Source organism: Sciurus vulgaris, assembly GCF_902686455.1.
Source record: "Sciurus vulgaris genome assembly, chromosome: 8".
NCBI classification, from domain to species: domain Eukaryota; kingdom Metazoa; phylum Chordata; class Mammalia; order Rodentia; family Sciuridae; genus Sciurus; species Sciurus vulgaris.
In genome coordinates, this window is record NC_136468.1 from 108,006,924 (window position 1) to 108,031,533 (window position 24,610).

General features: G+C 38.9%; 1 protein-coding gene across 1 annotated transcript in view; it reads left to right on the top strand.

Annotated features, from left to right (window-relative positions):
* Window positions 1-24,610, top strand: part of ABCA13 (ATP binding cassette subfamily A member 13) — a gene marked incomplete at its 5' end in the record, with an annotated part of 484,952 nt that overhangs the window by 162,874 nt on the left and 297,468 nt on the right. Inside the window, 2 exon segments of the mRNA XM_079150399.1 lie at window positions 5,829-6,005; window positions 7,432-7,738. Coding sequence (XP_079006525.1) covers window positions 5,829-6,005; window positions 7,432-7,738 — 484 coding nt within the window.

The window sequence follows — 24,610 nt, forward strand, 5'->3', positions numbered from 1 at the left end:
TAAAGAAACTGTGGTATATATATACTATGGAATATTACTCAGCCATAAAGAATGATAAAATTATGACATTTGCAGGCAAATGGATGAAATTGGAGAATATCATGCTAAGTGAGATAAGCCAATCTCAAAAAGCCAAAGGACGAATGATATCGCTAATAAGTGGAGGATGACACATAATGGGAGGGAGGGAAGGGTTAGAGTTAGGGTTAGGGAGGGGGGCAAGTATGGAGGAAGGAACTACTGTATAGAGGGTAAAGAGGGGTGGGAGGGGTGGGGGGAAGGGAAAAAATAACAGAATGAATCAAACAACATTGCCCTATGTAAATTTATGATTACACAAATGGTATGCCTTTACGCCATGTACAAACAGAGAAACAACATGTATCCCATTTGTTTACAATAAAAAAAAAAAAAACTGTAAAAAAAACAAAAAAAAAAAAAAACAAAAAAAACAAAAAAAAACATTCCCTTGGAACAATAGGTGGAGTCATTTGTTGAAAAGAATTAGGTTCTGAAATTCTCCAGTCTGCATTTGCTAATTCTTGCTATGCCTGGGATACTTACTTATATTCATTGAATGAAAAAAAGTGGCTATCTTTTATTGTTATCTGAAACCAAATGATCACAGAATTTTATACTATATTCACCTATATGTGAACCACAGGATTCTTATTGCCCTTTAGGACTAAGAGTGGGCCTGTATATCTTTCCCTTGACTCCTCCTGTTCCAAAGGCCCTTTATGTTCTCCCTTGTTCCATATCTACTGCACACCATAATAGATGGAGTGATCCAGGAAGACAAGAAGGCCTCATTCAGGCCCCTCAAGGTTTATCCCCAGAATCCTGTCCTCTGCATTCCACCCTTCTCCCTCAGCAGTGTCTCTTATTCCTGCAGGTTAGAGTGAACATATGAATCTCCACAGTGATAGAATGTGCAATTAATACCTAACTACAGTTTATCAGTCTATCTGGGAACTGTTACCCAACAAGGATATCGTTGCTTTCTTCTCAGATGGAGATCAGCACAATGTTCTAAGACCCAGCGAGATTCATGAGCAGCTTTTCCTCTCATGCCTAACCCTAATTATATGTGCGTGAGGGGTGTGTGTGCATAAGTATTTGTACGTGTGTATATATATATACCTTTGTTCTTCGTATCTTCAGGGAATTGCTTCTAAGACCCCCTAGAGATACCAAATCCACAGTTGCTCAAGTCCCTTATATACAATGGTGTAGTATTATAACCTATGCCCATCCTCTTCTGGATTACTTATAATACCAAATAAAATGTAAATGCTATGAAAATACTTGTACTATATTTTTTAGGGTGTAATTGCAAGTATACATACTGTACTTGTACAAGTACAGGGACTGTACGTGTTCATTCCAAACACAAAATACTTTTTTGAACTATTTTTGATCTGAAGTTGATTGAATCTGTGGAGGCAGAACCATAAATATGGAACCATGGGCATAAATGACTGAATATACACACACACCCCACACCACACACATGAGGACATGCTTACATATGTATTTTCCCACCTCTGTGTTTATGCCTTCCTATTATATACATGATTCAACTTCTTAAGACCTTGTTTAAAAATCAGCTAGCTTTGATTCCTCCCCTGGAAGATAATTAAAGCTATACTACACTGAAGTCAAGCCACTATTTATTACATTTAACATTCAGATCTATATGCAGCTAAATTTTCTAAGTACAGGGAAACATATTTCATGACAAATGGTCAGCACATAACAATGCAGTGTAAAGATATTCTCAGTTTGATTGGTTCTATAAAATTAATCACTTTCCAATTCTCCCTTGAAAAATTGAAGTCCCCCCCCCCCACACAATGGATACTGTATTATTTGGTCTTCTCTTTTTTAGATGTTGTGCTTAGTTTCATGCAGAGGAATCAAAAATAGATAATTGCTGGGAGCTCAGCTATCTTCTTCAGCAATTATAAATATGGTAATACTTTGCATTCAGTAACACTGTGGTAACACCTCAGGATGAAGCTGTGTATCATATGTATAATAATGCTTCAATATCTAGTCACAGGCAAAGCTTATGTACTTATATATAACATATATACATACAAACATATATGTATAAAATTTTAAATGTCACAACAATCTCATGGGGATAGTTTTGCTTTTCACATGCTATAAATAAGGATACTGAAACTCTGACAGATTGAATAACTTTTTGATGTCAGACATGGAATAAATAGTAGAACTGCCACTGGAGTGAAGCTGTGTCTTGTCAATTTTGCAGCACTCAGGTGTCTTATGTTTTGATAGCTCCCAACACTATCATCACGCATAAGAATACCCAAGCTTAGCTTTATATTCATGCTATTTAGAAAACAATAGAATCTCCAAGGGAGTTTTCATCACAGCCACTGCATAACCCATAAAGACCACACCTTGCAGGAGCATTTCACAGCAAAAAATGACATCTCTAGACCCTGCTATGTGGAGACTGTAGCAGCTGTAGCAGGTGACAGGCAGTGTACCAGGACTTACGGAAAGTCATGGAGAGAATATGATGAAGTATGTAAAGGCATCACTTTTGCTTCACTATTTGGAGGAAATTGATAAGTAATTTTATACTCAAATAAATGAGTCATAGACTAATTTTTTTTCTCATATGCATCAATGTCATTTTACAAAAATTCCGCCTTGTAAAGACTTATCCAGGGTCTCTGTCTTCTCCTTGCATAGTCCACCTCCATCCTCTACTCATCTACCAGTGTCTGCAGGGGAACTAGACAGGTCAACTCTGCATGCTGGGGTCACCAGTCAAGGGCAGTTTCAGACACATGTGCCATCTTAGAGAGGGACATAGAGGAAATGGACTAGAAAATATTAAAAACTACTGGTGTCAGTTTTGTTCCTGCATCAGCCAAGCCAGACCATTGTGCAGTCATCTGAGTCTCCAGAACAGACAAATGGGGGTGCTGAACTTTCCATCGTGGGTGAGGTGGATTGTGGTGGGTGGAAGCCTGGAAATCCACCTGCCACACAGAACATTGCTCCAATTATGCCATGTTACCTGAACCAATATCTGAGGCTTAGAGAAAGAGTCAGTGTGTTTTGTCTTTGCTTCTATTAGAAATCAAGCTTATATATTAATAACAATGATATTAATATATCATATTTATAATATCAAGTTTATATATTAAAACTGTGATACTGTGGAATTTTGATTGCATGCTTACTCTGCACCAGACACAGTGAGGACCAGATATGTTACTTGCTTTATTTCATTGTATCTTAAGATGATAATTACAGAGTACATTATTGTTATTCCCATTTCATAAACAGGATGGGGATTAAACATCCATAGCGGCCCACTAGGGAGTGGTGAGCAAGTACTCAACTCCATTTGACACTTAGACCCCAAGACCCAGGACCTATTTCCATCTCTAGGAACAGGGGGCTCCATAACTAGAAACTGTTGCAATTAGTATCCTGTACCCTCTATTCAGTAAGGAGGTTCTGGCACCAGGGAAGGGTGTATGGAGGCTATAACAGACCACAGCCATCCTTTTTAGCATTCTAGGTCAATGCCAAGGCCATGCCATTGACTCAGAGGCTCAGAACCTCTCCTTGAGGGCTTGCCAAGCTACTCTGTGGTGGCAAGCTACTCCCTCCCATTCCCCAAAATGGAAAATACCTTCCTAGTTGCAGGGGCCTCAGGACACACCAAGGTGGAAGACTCCTAATTTGGGATCCATGTAATTCTTCTCTGGTTGCATCATCCAAACAGGACAATATTCTTTCTTGCTCTAAACCTTAAAAATTGTTGACTGTGAAACTGTTGAGAAATAAAAACTGCCCATCAATTACGTGTCTCTACAATTGATGTGGTTTTCGAATGGTGGCTTGAAATTTTCTCTTATAAGAGCGAGTTGTAACCTAACTTTTTATAGTGCTTCTGGATAGGAGGATGTCCAGAAGCTGATGTCCCCCAACTGCTTGAGACTAGAATATGCAGGTCCCCAGAGCCAACACAGTGTTCATCGGTAACTAATAGCTATTCCACACAGTCATTTTTACCTATGTAGTTTTATAATTGGCTGTGTGTTTTTCTGAATGTGTATAAACATGTTGGCATATATTCATGTGTGTTCAGTTCTTTATAATTCACTTCTTTATATAATCCTGAGTGGGGAAAGAGACTCTTCTCTGGATGTCATTAAGGAGAGGGTAGGTGGAGCTCCTTCTGCAATGAACATCATACCAGCTATGTGAGCAGCTTTCCAGAACGGTGGGGAGAAGGGTGGCTTCTCTCAGACCACTTCCAGAATGGGAGGCACACTTGCCCTCTGTAAGTGGTCCATGACCTGAGGTTGTGAGAGCATCACCCACTGGCAGGGCCTCTGGCATAGCAAACCGTAAAGCTCCATTCTGCCCAGCCACCCATGTGTTCTGTGATCTCTCACCATGCTTTTCCCTCCTCAGGCTGTGTTCTGGGTATTTATTCCATACTCTTCCTTCAGGTCCTTTGTTTTTTCCAATTACATTCTGAAACTAAGTGAAAACAAACAAAAACAAAAACAAAACAAACAAACAAACAAAAACCCAAACAAGACATTCCCAGTATTTTTCCCTGAAAAATGTTTGAAGTTCAACTTCCAGAGCCAAGTTATTGCCAGTACTAATCTCTTGGTGTATTTCATTTCCAATGTACAATCTCAGGCAGAGACTGTAGGAGGACTGTTTCCTCAGTGCCAATGCATATTGATGATTTTTTTTTTTTGTAAAATCATTGCCGTAAAGTGATTTTCACACTTCAGAGGAGGCATACTGTTTAGCGTTACTCATCCCAAGATGGAACATCAACTTTTTCCTTTTTTGCTGAGTTCTCTGAAAGGTTTTTCCCTGCTGTTCATAGACCATTCCCTCCTTGTTTATTTTGTCCAGCTCTCACTGTCACAGATTTCCCTGGGATGCAATCTTATCCTTTGTGCTGAAACTATTTTTTTTTTCATTTAGATATATCTGTGTTATAGAGAACTTATAAAAAAGTAGAATTTGCTGTTGGCAACTAAGTAGCAAATTTTGCATATGAACAAAATTTCACACTTTTTGAGAAATTTTGAATGAAGGAATTTATATTCATTTTTTTTTATCTTTTTTTTTTTATTGTAAACAAATGGAATACATGTTGCCTCTCTGTTTGTACATGGCGCAAAGGCATACCATTTGTGTAATCATAAATCCACATACAGTAATGTTGTTTGATTCATTCTGTTATTTTTTCCCCTTCCCCCCACCCCTCCCACCCCTCTTTACCCTCTATACAGTACTTTCTTCCTCCATATTTGCCCCCCTCCCTAACCCTAACTCTAACCCTAACACTAACCCTTCCCTCCCCCCCATTATGTGTCATCCTCCACTTATTAGCGATATCATTCGTCCCTTGTCTTTTTGAGATTGGCTTATCTCACTTAGCATGATATTCTCCAATTTCATCCATTTGCCTGCAAATGCCATAATTTTGTCATTCTTTATGGCTGAGTAATATTCCATTGTGTATATATACCACAGTTTCTTTATCCACTCGTCAATTGAAGGGCATCTAGGTTGGTTCCATAGTCTGGCTATTGTGAATTGAGCAGCTATGAACATTGATGTGGCTGTATCTCTGTAGTATGCTGATTTTAGATCCTTTGGGTATAGGCCAAGGAGTGGGATAGCTGGGTCAAATGGAGGGTATATTCATTTTTTATTTCACTTTCATGATCCCTTATATGAGCAGTAAGCACTGAAGTGAAATGGAAGTTGATGTGTCCTTATCTGTTTTCTTTCCTCAGGAGGGATGCTGGAGAAGATGTTTAACCATGCAGGGTCTGGACACTTCCGTTTCTTGGGCCAAGTCTTGGTGAATCTTTCTTCTTGTGTGGTGCTGGACCGCTTCCAGGCTGTGGAGTCTGCTGACATCCTGGAGACTAAAGCACAGGAACTCATGCAGCAGAACAACTTCTTGGCCAGTAAGTAAGAAGCAAATATATTCATAAGGACACTGCCTCTCCAAGGTGGTTATTTTGCATCACATTTCTCCCTTAAGGTACCTTATGTTGGCTCTAAAAGAAAAGGGGTCTTTTCCAAAACATAAATAAAGCAGAAATATACACATCAAGTTAATGGAAAACTGGGCTTCATGCCATAATGACTAATGACATTTTTTAGTATCCTAAAGATAATGCAACTTGCTATATCTGTTCTTACTATTTTTTGACATTATTTTGTGGTTACATTTTTCCTGACTGAAGTTATGCTTTGATTTCCTGTATACTCTTTGTTTTAAACAGTATCTTATCCTGGTTTGGGTGAGAAAAAAGCAGTGGTCTGTTAGATTCCATTACTATATGTGTACCTATTCAAGATAAATAGGATAAATGTGATATGTCCTTTAATTCTTTGTGAGCAAAAATTTATTATTATTTTTATTAATTTTGGTGCTGGGTATTGATCCCAGGGCTTTGTACAAACTAAGTACATGCTCTACCACTCAGCTACATTTACAGTTCCCAATTAATTATTTTTTATTGAGGTTTTATATTGATTTGCTGGGATTACCATAGTAAAGTATTATAACTTGGGTGACATAAGCAACAGAAATTTGTTCTGGAAGCTGGCAATATAAGATCAAGACATCCATTAGTTCTGTTTGAAGGCTGTGAGGGACAGATCTTCTGTACAAGTCTTTCATTGGCTCATTGATGGTTGTCTTCTTATATGTCTTTATATAAGCTTCCCTTTATGTTGTCTCTGTGTCCAAGTTTCTCCTTTTCATAAGAACAATGTTATATTTTGAATTTGGGTCCACCCTACGGGTCTCACTTTGTCTTGATAATTCCTCTCAAGAAGTTATCTCCAAATATGCCACATTCTGAAGTCCTGGGGGTTAGGACTTCAACATATGAATTTTGGGAGAACACAATTCAGCTCATAAGAGGGTTTATGCATGAAATGTAAAGAATCCATGTGACAGAAGACAGAGTCCGTATACTTGAGTTATAAATGCTGCATAACACCAAAGAGATGGATTCTGTACCCCAGTTGCATCTGCCACTTGAGGGAAGGAAGGACTGGTTATTGAGAAGCCTCACATAATTTTTCAAATCCTTCAAAAATGGCAAAACAAATACTATCTTTATCTGATGTCACCATAGCATGGTTTTACTAATAAGGATAAAAAAGTGCATTGGGCTGGGAATCAGGTCTTGGATCAAGCTTATCACGAGTTACCTGTGGAACTGAGCCTTGCTTTTGCCTTCCTGGAGTTGGAGCCTCTTCCTGCAGGAATCAGAGGCTATGCTGAAGCCCACAATATACCAGCCTTCCAGTCTGAGCAGTGTGACAGGTGTGTGCCCCTGCCTAAGTTGTGATGATGCTTTATTTTTCTGCCACTAGGTGTCATATTCAACAGTTCCTTAGTCAGCAAGAGAATCAGATCAGCATCTCTCAAATTGCCACCCCATGTCACGTATACAATTCGAACCAGTGTCTTACATAGCATGAGAACAGATTTGATAAAAAACCCTTCTTGGAAGTTCCATCCTCAGAGTCTACCAGCTGGTGGTTTCAAATATAACTACATCTTTGTCCCACTGCAAGAGATGATTGAAAGAGCCATCATTGAGGTGCAGACTGGCCAGGAAGCCCTGGAGCCAACCACTCAGACGCAGGCAGCCCCCTACCCATGCCACACCAGTGACCTGTAAGTAACTGTAGTCAAACCGAGCTTTCCTGCAGTGTCCGCCTGCAGGGAAAGGAATTTTGCATTTGGAAAACAGAATAGAGACAAAGATCTTTGAGATTTTCTATAGTCATCCCAAATAGTTTTCTTTTTAAAATCTATTCTTCCTCTTAACTTCCCATTTTTTTTATATATGTGTGCTATTTATGTAGACATATGATGGGTGAGATACAGTTAGCCCTCTACATCCACAAATTCAACCAACTGCAGACTAAAACTCTTTGGAAAGAAAATTCCAGAAAGTTCCTAAAAGCAAAATTTGAATTAGGCATGCTCCATGCTACATGCTGAATTCTTGTGAATGAAGTGACATATAGATATCATAGTTGGTAATACAAGTAACATAGAGATGATTTAAAGTACAGAGAAGGATTGTGTAAGTTATATGCAATACTGCACTATTTTATATGAGGCCTGAGCATCTGTGGGTTCTGGTATCTGCAGGGCATCCTGGAACCAATCCCAAGTATTCCAAGAGACAACTTAATGTGATCAAGTGGAATTTTAATTTGATATCAGGCATCTACTGCTTTAAATGTCCTTAGAATATAGTTGATGAACAATATTTACAAGAGCTATGCATGTCTGGCTCCAGACTCTGCTTGTCTTCACTTGGGGACATAGGAAGATTTCCTTGTTGGGACAAATCCTTAAAAATTAGGCCAGGTGCTGCATGCTGTGCAGGGTGGTGAGGGGTTCCAGAGGCCAAGGTCAGTGGATTAGGAATGTAGGAGTTATGTAGGAAGTAATAATTTAAATTTAAATAGTGTGATTTTGTTGGAGATGTCCACAGGAGGAGAGAAAACAAGAAGTCTAAAACCTAGAACAGCTGGACCATCTAGAGGACTGGGAGGAGAAATTGGGTGTCACTAAGGCAGGACCAGAAAGGCAGGATAGGCAGGGTGTGTTTGCAACATGGAATGGAGGCTGTGGTCATCTAGGACTCATTGAAATTGAGGCCAAGTGTGGACATCGAGTGGGGTCAGACCATGAAAGGACAGTCATGAAAAGGTGTTGAGAGAGGGAAGCCACACTGCTGCAGGCTGGGGGGCTCAGCCTAGGTTCCTTCTTCTCTGCATGATGAATGCTATTCTCATAAGCATCCTGCTCCCACACGTGGACCTGGGTAACACAGGCTTTGTTGGTGCTGATCACACCACCTTCTGAGCGTTCTCCAAAGCTCAGTAGAAACTGAGTGGCTAAATGTGAGATTATTAAAGGGACAGGCTTGAGTGTGATGTTAGTTATTAGAACAGGGAAAAACACTGGTAATGAGGCTCTACAGGTGACAGCTCACCTGCATCCCATCCCTGATCGGGGCAGAGTGGTGGGTCACCATGCAGAAGTTGACCCCCTGTCCAGGTGATTGTGGTCCCATTTTTAAGGACATGTGACCTGATGTCTTACTCCCTCCTGCCTATTTAATATTATGCATCATGAACAATAGCTTGTCAATATAATTTTTGACTGTGTATTCTGTCTTTTAAAAAAAATAGAGCATTATAGTTATACATAGTAGTTAGGTCCATCCCGACATTATCATGCCTGGAATTCAATTTTAGTTCACGATCCCCTGTTTTTCCCTCCTGTCCTCTCTCCCCTCATCATTGTGTTTTTGGTGAAATGGTGGTGTCACAGGAAAATCCATCTCATGGTGGTAAGTTAAAAGGCTGAAGACTGCCCGGTTGTGCTTATCTTGGGATATCCTTGTGTGGTGGAGAGAATGTTGGGTTGGAAGAAAGAAACTAAGATGTCATTTCCACTGAGGGACTTCCTCACTAGGCAGATCATTGGTAAGCCTCTTAATCTCCTTCTTTGTAAAACAAAAACTTTTCTTTTTTATCAAAGCAATGGTATTTTTGGCTTTGAACATTTTCATCTTTACAAAAATGCTCTTATATCATTTTTCTTGGAGGTGACAACCTCAGCAGAAACCAGAATATTCCTGTTTTTGCACAGATGCTTCCTATCAACTCAGATACCTGAGAAACCTTAGGAATAGTGGCCTGTGTTAGATGTTTGCATAAGTCAATGCTTTATGATGCAATTTTTTAAAAGATGAATCTCAGAAAATAAAAAGTCCATCAGTCTCCTTCAGTCTCCAAAGTACATTGTGATTGCCACCTAGGGAAAAGGGGGTCGTGCTTATGTGGACGGGAAGATGCAAATCCCCTCCAGTCTGGTCTGTAGGAGGAGGCTGGGGATTGACTTTGTCCACGCTGACACAGGGTGTACCCTGGGAAGAATGGCATACACTTCAGCAAATGTGTGGAGGTTGTCTGAATAATCCCTACCTACAAATCATGGTGCTAGTTCTCAAATACTGCAAGAGGGTCAGGAAGGAGGCTTTGATGAGACAGATAAAGACAAGATGTGCTTTTTTATTTTTCACCCTTTGAAGACAAATTATTGTGTATGAGAAACATCCATGCTAGAAAGCTGGGATGTCTTTGTGGAATGTCTAGGTACGACTCTGATGTCATAAAATTACTTCTCTTCATCTGCTCTCTGGGATACCACACTATAACTCCTCAGAAGTATTTGTTTTACTTGTTTGAAAAAGGTGAAGAAGTATTTTACTTCTCTGAAAGATTTAAATCCTTGAGGCCTGTCCTTCCTGTATGTCTAGGACATCTGCGTTTCTGGAGGCTTAGTGTGCCTGCCATGATTGAGATGCAGTCTGAGATGGGTCAGGAGCTCAGCCACCTGAGTAAAAATTCTAAAACAGTTTGGATCATATACCACACTTGTTGAAATATTTGAGTGGTTTTGTTAATTATTGAGCTAGCTACAAATTCTTTAATTTTTTAAATATATGCAATGACATTTATGTGCCATTTGTCAGTGTCTACCCCAATTGTCTAGCCTTGGGGTGAATCAGTGCATGAAACAGGTAAAGATCGATGCTCTAGTGTCACTTATAGTTCAGGGAAGCAGAAACTCTACAAATACAATAAGGAAGAAAACTGTATTGAATGTTAAAGGTAGTAAATACCATCGCGTTAGGGAGGAGTAGAATCGGGGGGCTCAAGTTGGTGAGGAACAGGAGTTGGAGTTTGCTTGGGGTAGACTCTGACTGGAAGGAGATATTTAAGTAGACTTGAAGGACTACAGAAACACAGGGGACGGTGTGTTCCAGGGCGGAGGAACAGCTAGTGCAAAGGCCCTGGGGCAGGGGTGGTATGGTGTATGTAGAGTCATGAGAGCAGAGTGTACAAGGGCAAGAGACAACAGGTGAGGTCAAAGAGCTGAGGACAGATTGTGTGACTGAAGGTGATCTGAGTGACGTGGATCATAGGAAGACTTTGAACATGAGTGATGTTGTTTAACCTATATTGTAAAAAGCTTGCTCAGGCTGTTGTGTGGAGAAGAGGCTATGGGGGTAGCTGTGGGAGCTCAGAAATCACATGGGAGGCTGATGAGAGATGGTGGTGGTCTGTTTCAGAGTAGTAGCAGACAAGGTTGTGCAAAGTGGTCAATTCTGGTTGCATTCTGGAAGTAGTACCAACAGATTTGCCAAAAGATTTGATGAGGGTATATAATAGGTGTCAAGGAAGACTTACCTATTTTGGTCTAAGGAACTGGATCACTGGAATTATCTTTAACTCTGAAAGAAAAAACTGTGGGTAGAGAAGTTTTGGAGGAAAGAATACAAGCTCAGTCTTAAACATGTATAATTGCTTTTAGAAATGTTAAAAAGAGATGTCTTTAGGAGCTTGATTAGATCCAGCTGGACACATTAGAGTCTTTATCATTTCAATGGTATTTAGAACTCAGATTGGATGGTGTTACCATGGGAGGGGAGTGTAGCCAGAGAAACAAAGAGGGCCAAGACCAGTCCTGTGGCTGCCCCACCACAAAGTGGTCAGGGAGGAAGGGAGACTGAGGTCGGAGGAAAGCTAACAGAGTAAGGAGTCCTGGAGGCCAAGCAGAAGAGTGACTGCAGGAAGGGAGAGTGTTCAAGAGTGTGGCTCATGGGTAAATAAGATGAAGGGGGGCAGTTGACTGCTGGCTTCAGCAGTAGATATGTGTACCACGGGGGACTTTGCCAAGAGCAGCTTCATGATGTAGTGATAATGAGAACCAGATTGGAGTCCACATAAAAGACATGGAGGAGCAGAATTGGAGACTACATTCAGACAGCTCTCAGGAGTTTTGCTATAAATGGAAAGAGAGACATGGGCAGTGGATAGAGGGTGTTAGACAAGGAAAATGACAAACCACAAAATAATGTGGCCTGGGGAAAGGGAATAAGGGAGAAGGAAAAACATTGATCCTTTCCCAGTGATAAGACAGGCCCCAGGGAGGAAATATTCATCAAGTCTGAAACAGTCTCTGGGAAGAGAGCAGAGCATTGATCCTTCCCTAAACAAATCCTTTTCCGGATACCAACCACTGACCCCAAGCCCTCCATTAGGCCTAGTAAAGATAAATCCCAGAGACTGACCACTGACCTCAGAACCCCTCCCATCTTGCCCAGTAAAACAGACTCCAAATTCCTGAGTGCCCAGACTGACATACTCATTAATTCACTGACTTCCCAGTGTAACCAGTATAAGCCCAGTCCCCTTCTTTGTTCAGTTGTTCATTTTCCAACAAGAAAGTGGGTCCATCAGAGGCGTGAAACTCCATTCCTGAGTAAAAAGCTGAGATGATTCATGAAGTTTGTGTCCAGCCAGGTCTTTTTGTGCTAACAGATGGCCATTTGAACAGAAGATGTTCTCTTTAAAAAAGTGTAGGATGGTAATGGTAATAGTCCAGTAAGAGCGAAAACTGAGAGGGGGGGGAATTGTGTTCTTGATTAATTGAGGGAAAAAGAGGCCTCAACAAATGCAGGATCTGGCTCATAGGCAGAAACCTGGCAGTTCATTCATGATTATAAAGTCCATCTATTTAAGAATTTCCCAGCTTCCTTGAACCCAGAGCTTGAAGAGCTTTCTCTCTCCTTCTCTTCCTCTCTCTCCATGTACCCATGGACCCACAGTTTTGAGAGGCACACGTTGGTAATTATTAGGTTGATACTGCAGAGTTGGATAGGGAGCAGGACTTTGTGAAATTTTATGTTCCCATCAGCTCTATGATTCATGGATGGTTATTATAAGGACAGTTTTTTTTAAACAGACACATAATAATTGATAAGAACAATTTATGATTGGAACTGTATCATTCTTCATGAATATAAAGGATTTCAAGTGTTAATCTATTGCCTCAAAGAGTATAGCTGACCAATTCACAATAGCCAGATTGTAGAACCAACCTAGATGTCCTTCAATTGATGAATGGATAAAGAAACTGTGGTATATATACACAATGGAATATTACTCAGCCATAAAGAATGATAAAATTATGGCATTTGCAGGCAAATGGATGAAATTGGAGAATATCATGCTAAGTGAGATAAGCCAATCTCAAAAAACCAAAGGACAAATGATATCGCTAATAAGTGGATGATGACCCATAATGGGGGGTGGGAGGGGTTAGAGTTAGGGTTAGGGAGGGGGGCAAGAATGGAGGAAGGAAGGACTGTATAGAGGGAAAAGAGGGGTGGGAGGGGTGGGGGGAAGGGAAAAAAATAACAGAATGAATCAAACATTACCCTGTGTAGATTTATGATTACACAAATGGTATGCCTTGACTCCATGTACAAGCAGAGAAACAACATGTATCCCATTTGTTTACAATAAAAAAAAAAAAAAAAAAGGAGTAAGCCCACTAAGAAAGTTTTCAGAGAACAAAATGCACAGGAATACTCTGAAATTCTTTTCTATGAAAAAAGAATATCTCTTTCAAAATGTGCCTGTGATTTCTACCTCTGCCTTTTGACTCTTTCAACTTACAGTATCCTGGATTTGGGTCTGAGAGAAAGAGAAATTGAACTTTTGGGTTCCAAATGAACGCCAGCTCCTGGAGTCCCAGCCTTTGGACCTGGATGTGTCTTGGGAGGAGAGGCAAATAAAGGATTTTTACTAAGAATCATGCTCAAAATGTTGAATTCCCACTTTACAAAAAATCACCTTGCTCCACAACAGACCTGTGAGAGAACCTCTTAAGTTTTATACATTTTGAATGTTCCTTCTCCTTCCACTTTACTTCAAGAAACCTTAGTAAACACCTGTTTTTTATTTGTTGATAGCCTTATTTCTTAGAAGTTCATATTCCTGGTACCCCTGAGAACTATTGGAAGCCCCCTTTCCATGCCCAGACTGTCCTGTCCCACTGAGTGGGACTAAACACCATGTAATTGGTTGGTGACATTATTATGATGGGAAGCAGGAGAAATATACTCGTTAACTTTCTACCCTTCACTCTCTCAAGCCCCACCTTTCTCATGAATTCATCTCCCTGCTACAGGAGGAGGAGGTGGAGGAGATGTCTTATTAAAGACTCAGGGAATCATTTATTCAGCTTCTCTGGGTTCTTTCCACCAATGACACCAATGGTAACCCCTCCCTTAAAATAGTATCACATTTCTAAACACTGGAGTCTCATCTTTCCTCTAAGAAATTTATAAGCACAGCTGAAAAAAAATTGAGACTCAGGTAGGTTATCTGCCCCAAGGGCTCATGACATCTTCGTGACCTTCATTCCAATTTCCTGTTGAGCTATTAAAGCCCTTTTATTTTAAGCACTTTGTGAAGGATTCTTAATCAAGAGTCAAGAGCAGCTTCCATTTCACTTCACTGTGTTGGGAAGTCTGGCACATTTTCTTGTATCCCTATTAAAGTTCAGATTCAGCAGGACTTCTTTTTTTGTTTGTTGGTTGGTTTACCATTTGTTATATTTCTTCCAAGTGTCTATATGTACGTACAATGTTTGGACACACACACACACACACACATGCACACATACAGTTTTTGCATCTTAATCTTTTTACTTAATGATTTTTAAATTTCTTTTAATGTGTTCTAATTACTAACAGTCAGCAGCACTTTTTTCTTTGGGAGGGGGTACCAGGGATTGAACTCAAGGGTACTCAACCACTGAGCCACATACCCAGCCCTATTTTGTATTTTATTTAGAGACAGGTCTCTCACTGAGTTGCTTAGGTGAGGCTGGCTTTGAACTCATGATCCTCCTGTCTCAGCCTCCCAAGCTGCTGGGAGCACTTCTTAACCTGAGGTGTGGACATTTGTGACAATATGCATGGTCACAACAGAGGCGATGTATGTTTAGTGCCTGAGGGCCAGAGATGCTAATTGTTTTGTAACAGATGGTGCAGTTCCCTAATGGAATGAATAGTTCTCACCAAATTCCCAAGCACCCTTATTTAGAATTACCACATGCTCTGCCTCTGATATATTATGTCAGTCCTTTCATTCACTTGTATACTTATTCCTCCATTCATTTGCTCGAAAGACATTTTGTTTTTCTTCATGCCCACTATAGACATGCATTTTTCTAGGTGCTGGGTGGAATTCACAAATGAGCAATACACAATTCTTGAGTTTAAGAAACTCAATGATTGACACAATAGGTAACATAGATTCATAACTCTAAAAAGGACAGGAAAGGGAGAAAGACTGTTTGCACAGGGTCTGAGAGTGGCAAGAATGGGTTAATCTGACTGGCTTTCATGCCTTCACCCAACAAACAAAATATAGAACTCCTTGACAAGGAGTCTGAATTACAGTTCTTAAATCTGCCTCTTCACAAATATTGAACTCTGGAGTGAGTGGTGTTTTTTAGGGTTGTATGATCTTTTTTGAGCTTCTGGAATCCCTTTAGAGTCTCAGACTTGGAATGATGTGAGAACTAGCACCACCCCAAAAAAAATTGAAAAAAAAAAAAAAAAAAAAGGAAAACCTTTGGTTTCCAGTTTTGCATTTGCTGGTTGCAGGATCTCAGACCAATGATTTGACAGTTTTGAAGTTCCGTCTCCTCCCCTTGAATGGGATGTTGATTGCTGATGTGCAACATGATTAGCTTCTAGTACACAGCAAATCATCGTACTTGAGAGAAGCCCAGACTTGTGAAAGGACCATGCAAAGTGCTTTGAGAAGCCCGGATGCTCTGGGTGGCAGCCTGTTCTGTTTCGGGCAACTTGTCAGAAAGTTCTTCCAGCTACTGATGCTGACAGTCAGAATTGATTTGATGGTTTCAAATGGTATTATATTTAGAGGTCTGGATGCATGTGGGCATCCTTCCTTCTCCCTGGTTCTCCTGAGTGAGTTACAAAAAGTAGGAACAATAGAGAAAGAACATCCAGGTTCCCCTTTCCTTATGGTTGGGGCGTGCACATACTTCCATACATAACTGCCCACAGCCTAAAATGAGCCCCCGTGCTCCTTGCTCTCCTCTCTCCTGGTCCTCCCATCCCATCCACATCACAAATCATAACAGACTCCAGTGATCGTGTTGAAGAAGGCTGTGGAAGATGGAACTGACAGGCAGTGGGCCAGCAGCAATCTGCTCTCTCATTTTTCTGAAGGAGGTGAAACGAGGAAAGGTAGTGAGAGAGGAAGCAAGAGGCCAAGTACACCAGTCTGGTCTATCCCTGTCATGGCTCTCCAGCCACCTTCTGGGCTCTCCCAGGATTGATGGTGATGGGGTGAAGGGAGAGAGGCAGGGAGGAGAGGAATGAGCAGAGGTGGTGAGGTAGGAAGTGGGGAAGGAAATTGGCCACCACCTCTCATTTAAATCAAAGTCTGGCATCCTGACTGACAGGAACAAGAACCAGTTTCTCTATGTGGTTCTTCCTATGGTGCAGTTTTGATTCAACATGCTCATCACTTTTCTGTCTTTGAACTCACTGGATGGTGCTAATAGAAGCAAGCAACAGATGAAACACGATTAACAAGGGTTATTAAAGTGTAAATCAAGGAGGTGCCAGCTGCAGAAAAAGAAGTGACAATTAAATGTTTATGAAGATCAGAGTATCCTTTTAAAAAGCTTAAATACATAAGAGAGTTTAATTTTTCTAATTGTGAAGTAGTGCTGTTATGTGAGTTCCAGAATAGAGATAAATACAAAAAAAAACATTCTGGAATGTATTATTAGTTTGATCCATGCTCCCCTGATAATAGGACAATCTTATTTCTGAGGCCACTTAGACATTCCTGACTTTAATACATTCTTTTTATTGTTAGTTTTGTGAATAAATGATTATCAGGAGTGGAGAAAATGGAAAAAGTACTTAATATTGTATTAGTCCATTTCCTGTTGCTCTAACAATACCTGAGGCTGGGTGATGTAAAAGAGATTTGTTCAGCTCACAGTTTTGGAGGCTGAAAGCCCAAGATCCCATGTCCCCATGAGTTGGGCCTTCTTGGTTAAGGTCCTGTGGCAGCATCACAATATGCTGGGGACTCCCACAGGGCAAGCATCAAAGGGCCTCCTCAGAACCTCTGCCCAGTGCAGAAGTTGGTGATGCCATATAATGCTTCTGCTTTGAACACCAACCCCGTGCAAATATTAAGAATCCAGAGAGAGACTGAAGTAAAAAAATGCAATCCTTTCTCATTTCCCATTCTCCCACTTTCTCAGCCCTCCTTCTCTCTTCCTGTAGTTACTTGGTTTTTTCACATCCTTCCTGCATTTTAAAAATTCATTATGTGCACATTTATTTCACTCTTTTCTTGTTTTATTTTTATTTTTTCAAAGAGTACTGTTTGGACTTTATTGACTCTTTTTTCTTTTCTACTTTCATTGTTTCTTTCATCTTTATTTCTTTTATTTTATATTCTTTTAACATATTGTTTCTTTATAACTTGAGACTAATTGTTAGTAATTTTAGTGCTTTTCCCTTAGATTTATGTGGTTATCTAAGAAGATGAACTTTCTTTTGACTAGTGATTTGACTGTGTCCCATTCTGACCTGCAATTAAAAGTTTACTGTTTTCTAGATATTTGTAGTATGAGTTTCCATTTTCTCTTTGATCCAAGAGCTATTTAAATAAACCTTCTTAATTAGCTTCCAAACGGAAATTCTCAAAAACTTTCAAACATATAAAGAGTTGGTCAGTTTGTTGATAATAAGTAATATTAAAATTTAAACTATTTCATGATAGCATATTTTTACCTATCAGATCAACAAAATCAAACAATTGCATCACATGTTAAATTGTCAAATTCAGTTGCTAAATCCTTAGTCTTACATTGCAGTTAAAAACATTGTTTCCACTTTAGATCATGGCATTTTTTTTTTCATTATTATCAATCCCTACCTTTTATTTTATTTTATTTATTTATTTTTTATTGTAAACAAATGGGATACATGTTGTTTCTCTGTTTGTACATGGAGTAAAGGCATACCATTTGTGTAATCAAAAATTTACATAGGGTAATGTTGTTTGAATCATTCTGTTATTTTTTCCCTTCCCCCACCCCTTTTCCCTCTATACAGTCCTTCCTTCCTCCATTCTTGTTCCCCTCCCTAACCCTAATCCTAACCCTAACCCTAACACTAACTCCTCCCGCCCCTGATTATGTGTCATCATCCCCTTATCAGTGAGATCATTCGTCCTTTGGTTTTTTGAGATTGGCTCATCTCACTTAGCATGATATTCTCTAATTTCATCCATTTGCCTACAAATGCCATAATTTTATCATTCTTTATGGCGGAGTAATATTCCATTATGTATATATACCAGTTTCTTTATCCATTCATCAATTGAAGGACATCTAGGTTGGTTCCACAGTCTGGCTATTGTGAATTGAGCAGCTATGAACATTGATGTGGCTGTATCTCTGTAGTATGCTGATTTTAAGTTCTTTGGGTATAGGCCAAGGAGTGGGATAGCTGGATCAAATGGTGGTTCCATTCCAAGCTTTCTGAGGAATCTCCATAGTGCTTTCCAGAGTGCCTGCACTAATTTGCAACCCCACCAGCAATGTATGAGTGTACCTTTTTCCCCACATCCTCGCCAACACCTATTGTTGCTTGTGTTCTTGATAATCGCCATTCTAATTGGGGTGAGACGAAATCTTAGGGTAGTTTTGATTTGCATTTCTCTTATTACTAGAGATGTTGAACATTTTTTCATATATCTGTTGATTGCTTGTACATCTTCTGTGAAGTGTCTGTTCATTTCCTTAGCCCATTGGTTGATTAGATTATTTGTATTCTTGGTGTAGAGTTTTTTGAGTTCTTTATCTATTCTGGAAATTAGCACTCTATCTGAAGTATGAGTGGCAAAGATTTTCTCCCACTCTGTAGGCTTTCTTTTCGCGTTGCTGATAGTTTCCTCTGCTGAGAGAAAGCTTTTTAGTTTGAATCTATACCAGTTGTTGATTCTTGCTTTTATTTCTTGTGCTGTGGGAGTCCTGTTAAGGAAGTCTGATCCTAAGCCGACATGTTGAAGATTTGGACCTACTTTTTCTTCAATAAGATGAAGGGTCTCTGGTCTAATTCTGAGGTTCTTGTGGATTATGGCATTTTTTTTTTGTCAACTAATACATATTCTACTTTTGTGATGGATTTATAGGTACTAGACAAGAATTTCTAATTTGCTATTTTAAAGTAGAGAATTTGATTTTTGCCAGTTTTGCTCTTTAGAATCTATGTTTAATTTATGCTGTCTCCATCTCTGATAGTGTGAGATAGGTGTGTTATGGCCCCCATTACTTGGATGTCCCTGTCTCTTTCCTACTGTGCTCCATTCTTGAACTTTGGTGCTTTGTCTCTGTGTATCACTCTGCAAAACTGTGTTTTGGGTCTTATTTAACTCTCTGGGGACAGAATTCTAACTTTGCTGATTTTAAAATGATGAACTCTGCCTTTTTACTCTCTTCTTTTTCTTCCTTCATCTGTTTACTTTCTTTCTTTACTATTTTACTTTATTTGGTATTTCCATTTGCTTGCTATGCCTTTGCCTCAACTATCATTTAATTTAAAGTTTTTCTAAAGTACTTTCTTTTAGTTCTCTCTCTCTCTCTGTCCCCACACACCTAACTCTTCTGCCTCCCTACACCCTATCCAGCATACACATTATATAGTCTTCTGTCTTGTTTCTCAAATACTTATTATGTTGCTTCTAAACTAATGTTTATGTTTTGTCCTAGTGGTTACCTCATAGGTATAATTTTATATAAAGAATATCAACCCTTTATTTGAGCAATGAAACAAAGTATTGGATTTTATCATAAACTTTCTTTTCTCCACTCTGTAATATTAGCTGATATTACTGTTTTAATTAATGTCATCTTCCCTATTGTTCAAGACATTTATATCCTACCTTTGCCAATATGCAAAAACAGCCTTTGGTTTTTTTCTTGCACAGACTGACATTTCCTCTTTGATTCACTTCCCCTATTCCTTCCATTTGTTTTTCATATTATTCTTACATTTAGGGAATGTGACATTTCTAATCTACTTGGGCACTTTAATTTACATTTTTTTTTCTTTCTTTTACTGTAAAACATATTCACTGTTTACCATTAGCCCTTTCACTGTAATGTGCTAGTCATCATGTGGTGGGCTGAAGTTGTCTTCTAGCACTTTCCTTAAGATGATCTCATAAGATAGTATAATGTGCTCTTACATAATTAGAACTCTTTGGTGCGTTTGTTTTTAGAAGACATCTTGGCTAGGTATGAATTCCTTGGCCCACACTTTCCTTAATATCTTGGCCTTTAGTGTTACTGTGGAGAATACCGAGGCACCTTGATATTCTCTCTCATATCAGACTTGGTAATTCTGACCAGGTGCCAGTAACTTGAAAAGTAAATAAATTTACTAGAATGTATTTCATCGTTGGCCATTCTGGAACAGTTTTCTGTGCTATAGACGAACCTTCATGCACAATTTATGTTTTCTTTTATGGAAGCCCTTAAATGTATTCTAGCTTTACAAACTTACTATTTTCCAATAGATTGTTTTAAAAATGTTTTTATTAGTACATTGTAGTTATACATATAATTGCAACTCATTTTGACATAATCATACGTACATGGGATATATTGACCCACTGTGGTTTTCAGTTCTTCCTCTTATCCTCTCTCCCTGGTCCCCTTCCTCTACTCTATTCGTCTTCTATTTATTTATGGAATTTTTAATTGGGGCTTTATAGAAACACATAAAGAACTTATCAATCTTGTTTCTCTTTTTAAAGAATCAATTCTTTGTTGCACTTATCCTCTGTATCATCTTTTTATTCTCAACTTTATTAATTTTGGCTCTGATCTTAGTTATTTCCTAGCTTCTAGTGATTTTGGAATTAGTTTGTTCTTCCTCTAGGGCCTTGGGGAACAACATTAGATATATTTAGGCTCTTTCCATTTTTTTTTTTTTAATGTAGGTACTTAATGGTATAAACTTTCCTCTTAGAACTGTCTTCATATAGTCTTAGATATTTTGATATGTTGTATCTCTGTTCTTATTTGTCTCTAAGAAATTTTTTATTTCTCTCTCAATTTCTTTTATGATCCATTCCTCATTCAGAAGTGCATTATTTAATCTCCATGTTTTAAAGTGACTTCTGTTTTTAATCTTGTTTTCTAATTTCATTCCATTATAATCTGATAGCCTGCAAAGAATTATCTTTATATTATTTGTATTTTTTAAAACTTGTTTTAGGTCCTACAATATTGATGTTAAGAAAGTTCTATGTGCCACTGAGAAGAAAGTGAATCTGGTTGTTGATGGATGAAATATTCTATATATGTCTGTTAGGTGCATTTGACTGATAGTACTTTTTAGTTCTGAGGATATCTGGATGATCTATCTATTGGTAAAAGAGGTGTGTTGCAGTTACCCAGTATTTTGTACTCTGGTCTATTTGATCCTTTATGAGAGTACAGTTTGTTTTACGTACATAAGTACACTGATATGGGGGCATAAATATTTATAATCATATCTCATTATAAAATGATTTCCTTAATCCATATGAAGTGAACTTCTTTGTCTCTTCTGATTAATTTTGGCTTGAAGTTTACATTGGTGGTATGGGAACAGCCATTCCTGCTTGCTTTATGTCCCATTTGCATGCAATAGCTTTTCAGTCCTTTCACTTTCAACCTATGGGTTCTTGTCTATAAGCTGAGTCCTATAAACAACATATGGTTGTGTCTTTTTTAAAAATCCATTTTGTTAATCTAAGACTTGACTGAAAGATGAGACCATTACATTCAGTGTTATTATAGGGAGATGGTTTTTATCACTCTTCACTGCCCAGAACTGGGAGAATATTCAGGTATTGATGCTCCCTCTCAATGTGCATCCTCTCGAGTTCCCAGTATCAGCGCCACTTTGAGAGAAGACACTAAACTCTACTAACTGCAATCACTTCAGAGTAAAGCCGTGTGAAAATAAGGCTTAGCAGGGAACAAATTCATGAAAAATATTCTCCACAGTTCCACTATTCCAAGTATAAAATCTTGACAATGTTCTGGAATGGTGGAGAAATTAGTTATTAAAGATAGTAAAATTACTAGGAGCTGAGTAGGGCAAAGAATAAAAACAAAGAGAAAAGAAAATACAGAAAATAATAATACAAACCAAGGTAAAAAGGAGAAAAAGATGGGTGTGGAGGTATTTGAGGCAAGAAGAGAAAGAGGGACTAAGAAGAGCAAATGTAAACCTGAGCTAGGAAAGCAAATAGAGAATGATTCCAGTTAATGCTTTAAAACAGTAGAAGAAATGCACTCAAGTGATTTGAAGGCATAATATTGAATAATGGGGGAACATATATGGATTCAATATGAAAAGTAATATCTGTAAGATCAAAATTTACATTAGATCTGTTTATGATAATCCATGCCAAGATACAGAAATTTCTTTCTTTCCTTATTCCTAATTCTTTTAAACTCTTTGTTTCCTTTAGTGGTATTTCTCCTATCTATTCTCTATGTAGTTTGATTTATTATTTTATGCAATATCTGGTTGCCTGTGTATTTCTTCCAGTTTTATCATTGTTTATCTGATGTGTATATTTTTCCATTTATATCCTTCTACGTTCTTCCAGTTTACATTTCACATCATTTTGGTATCCTGCCCTCTCATCACTAAATTCTAGCAATTCTACTCTATAGGATTCTTTTTTTTGTATTCACAAGAAACACAAGGAACAGAAATTCATGTAACGGAAATCCCTGAAGAAGAAAAACAAAACAGAAGGAAAGGAAGATGATGGAGTAGGTCTAGGTAGAGGAACTTGCCTTTGTGAATATTTTGAAATTGGTAGCAAAAAATATTTTCAGTCTTTTTATGTGCTCCATGCCACTATCCTTTCTCATGCATTTGTTAATGATTGTGCAACTCTCAACCCTTTCTTAGTGTGGTAGAGATATCGTGCTAGATTTTTGTTGCTGCAATTATTAATTATCTGGAATTAACTGGAAATTCCTCACCTGGTGTCTGCAAGGAGTTCCTATTAATGATGAGAACCAGGTGACATTAGTGATTGTGTAGCTCAAAGACTCTTTTTCGTGGCCATGAAGAAAGAATGCCTCCTTCACATATGTGGATTTTTCACAGAGTCCTCTATTCTGTTTCCCTGGAAATAGGGTCTAGGAGTAGGGTGGTTCCTCACACTGCCCACTTAATGTGCTGCTTGACACCCACATACCACCTGCTACTGTGCATATTTCTCCTCAGGGTGGACCATTTTTGAGAAGTGTATTTTTGATGGGAGAGGTGGTTTTGCTTTTGATATCTCTGTAATTTACATTTCTGTGTGATTTCAAATACTTGGGTGTCTCTTCCAAGCATTTAACAGAACTGCGTGATCTAAGTTTTTTTTTTCCCATTCTCTCATTGATTTTGGACTAGTTTCCAGAAGTAAAGAAAAGAGCTGCATTGTGATCTCTCATGTCTTATCATCTCTCATCTCCAATTTTCATACTATTCACTTTCTGCCAAATGTCCTTTGTCAGACACATGTGTGCAGAGTGTTTAGACTTGCATGGGGGACCTGAGGCAGTTGTTCCTCAGGTTTGGGTTGGTCCAATTCCAAGCCTCTGGTGTCTTTCTCCTTGACAAAGGTTCAAGGGTCCACAAGGTATAAAGCATGGAATTCTGACCAAAATGACTTCTGAGGCAAAAGCTTACTTAAGAATAGAATCTTAGGTAAGATTTGGACATGATACTCACTGAATCTTTTGAAAGACTTGAGGCAATACAAGAATAGAGTTCAGTTACTGTAACTCCACTGGCCATTAAGTGAAAAAGAGGAAGTTCATGAACAAACTTTTTCAGCCCCTAGGTAAACTGAATATTAGTTATTTTCAACTTTACAGGTCCCCTAAGTTTCATCTTTGTGGTAAATTATGTTGTTCTACTAGAGTAGATGACATTTGTTGGATGTATGGTGCTTCCCAGCAAAGACCTCTACCTGCTCTGAACAGTACAAAAGTGATCATTAAACAACTCTGGAAAATTCACAAAACTGAAATCTGAAACACTGTGCCACCATCTGCACACAGTCACTGTATAATGTACTAGTTATCTGTGTTTAACTTAAAAATGTGATTCTCCATTTCGACTACTCAGAACAGTTGTCATAAGTAAAAAAGTAGAAAAAAGGCTACTTTTCCTTTTTTTAATTTCTTTATTTATTAACAAATATTTGGCTTCCACTCTGAGCAGGCCATTTGTTAAGAGAAGAGGTGCAGTGGGAAGCTGTTCCCTGTCATCTGAGCCTCTAGCATGAGAGACTGACACCCGTAGACTGAGCAGGTTCCATATTGTGGTTAATGCTTTGAAGGAGAGAGCTGATGGGGCTCTGGAGGCCAGCACAGCAGGGACCCATCTGAACTCTTCCCTTTCTCCAGGCCAACATCTGTAATGGCTCCCTTGTCACCTCTCCAGATGGCTCATGCCTGCTATAGTGTCCCCACTCCTTGTTCCAGAGACCTCCCGGACCCACAGACCATTGCTGTATTACATTTAGTGTTTTC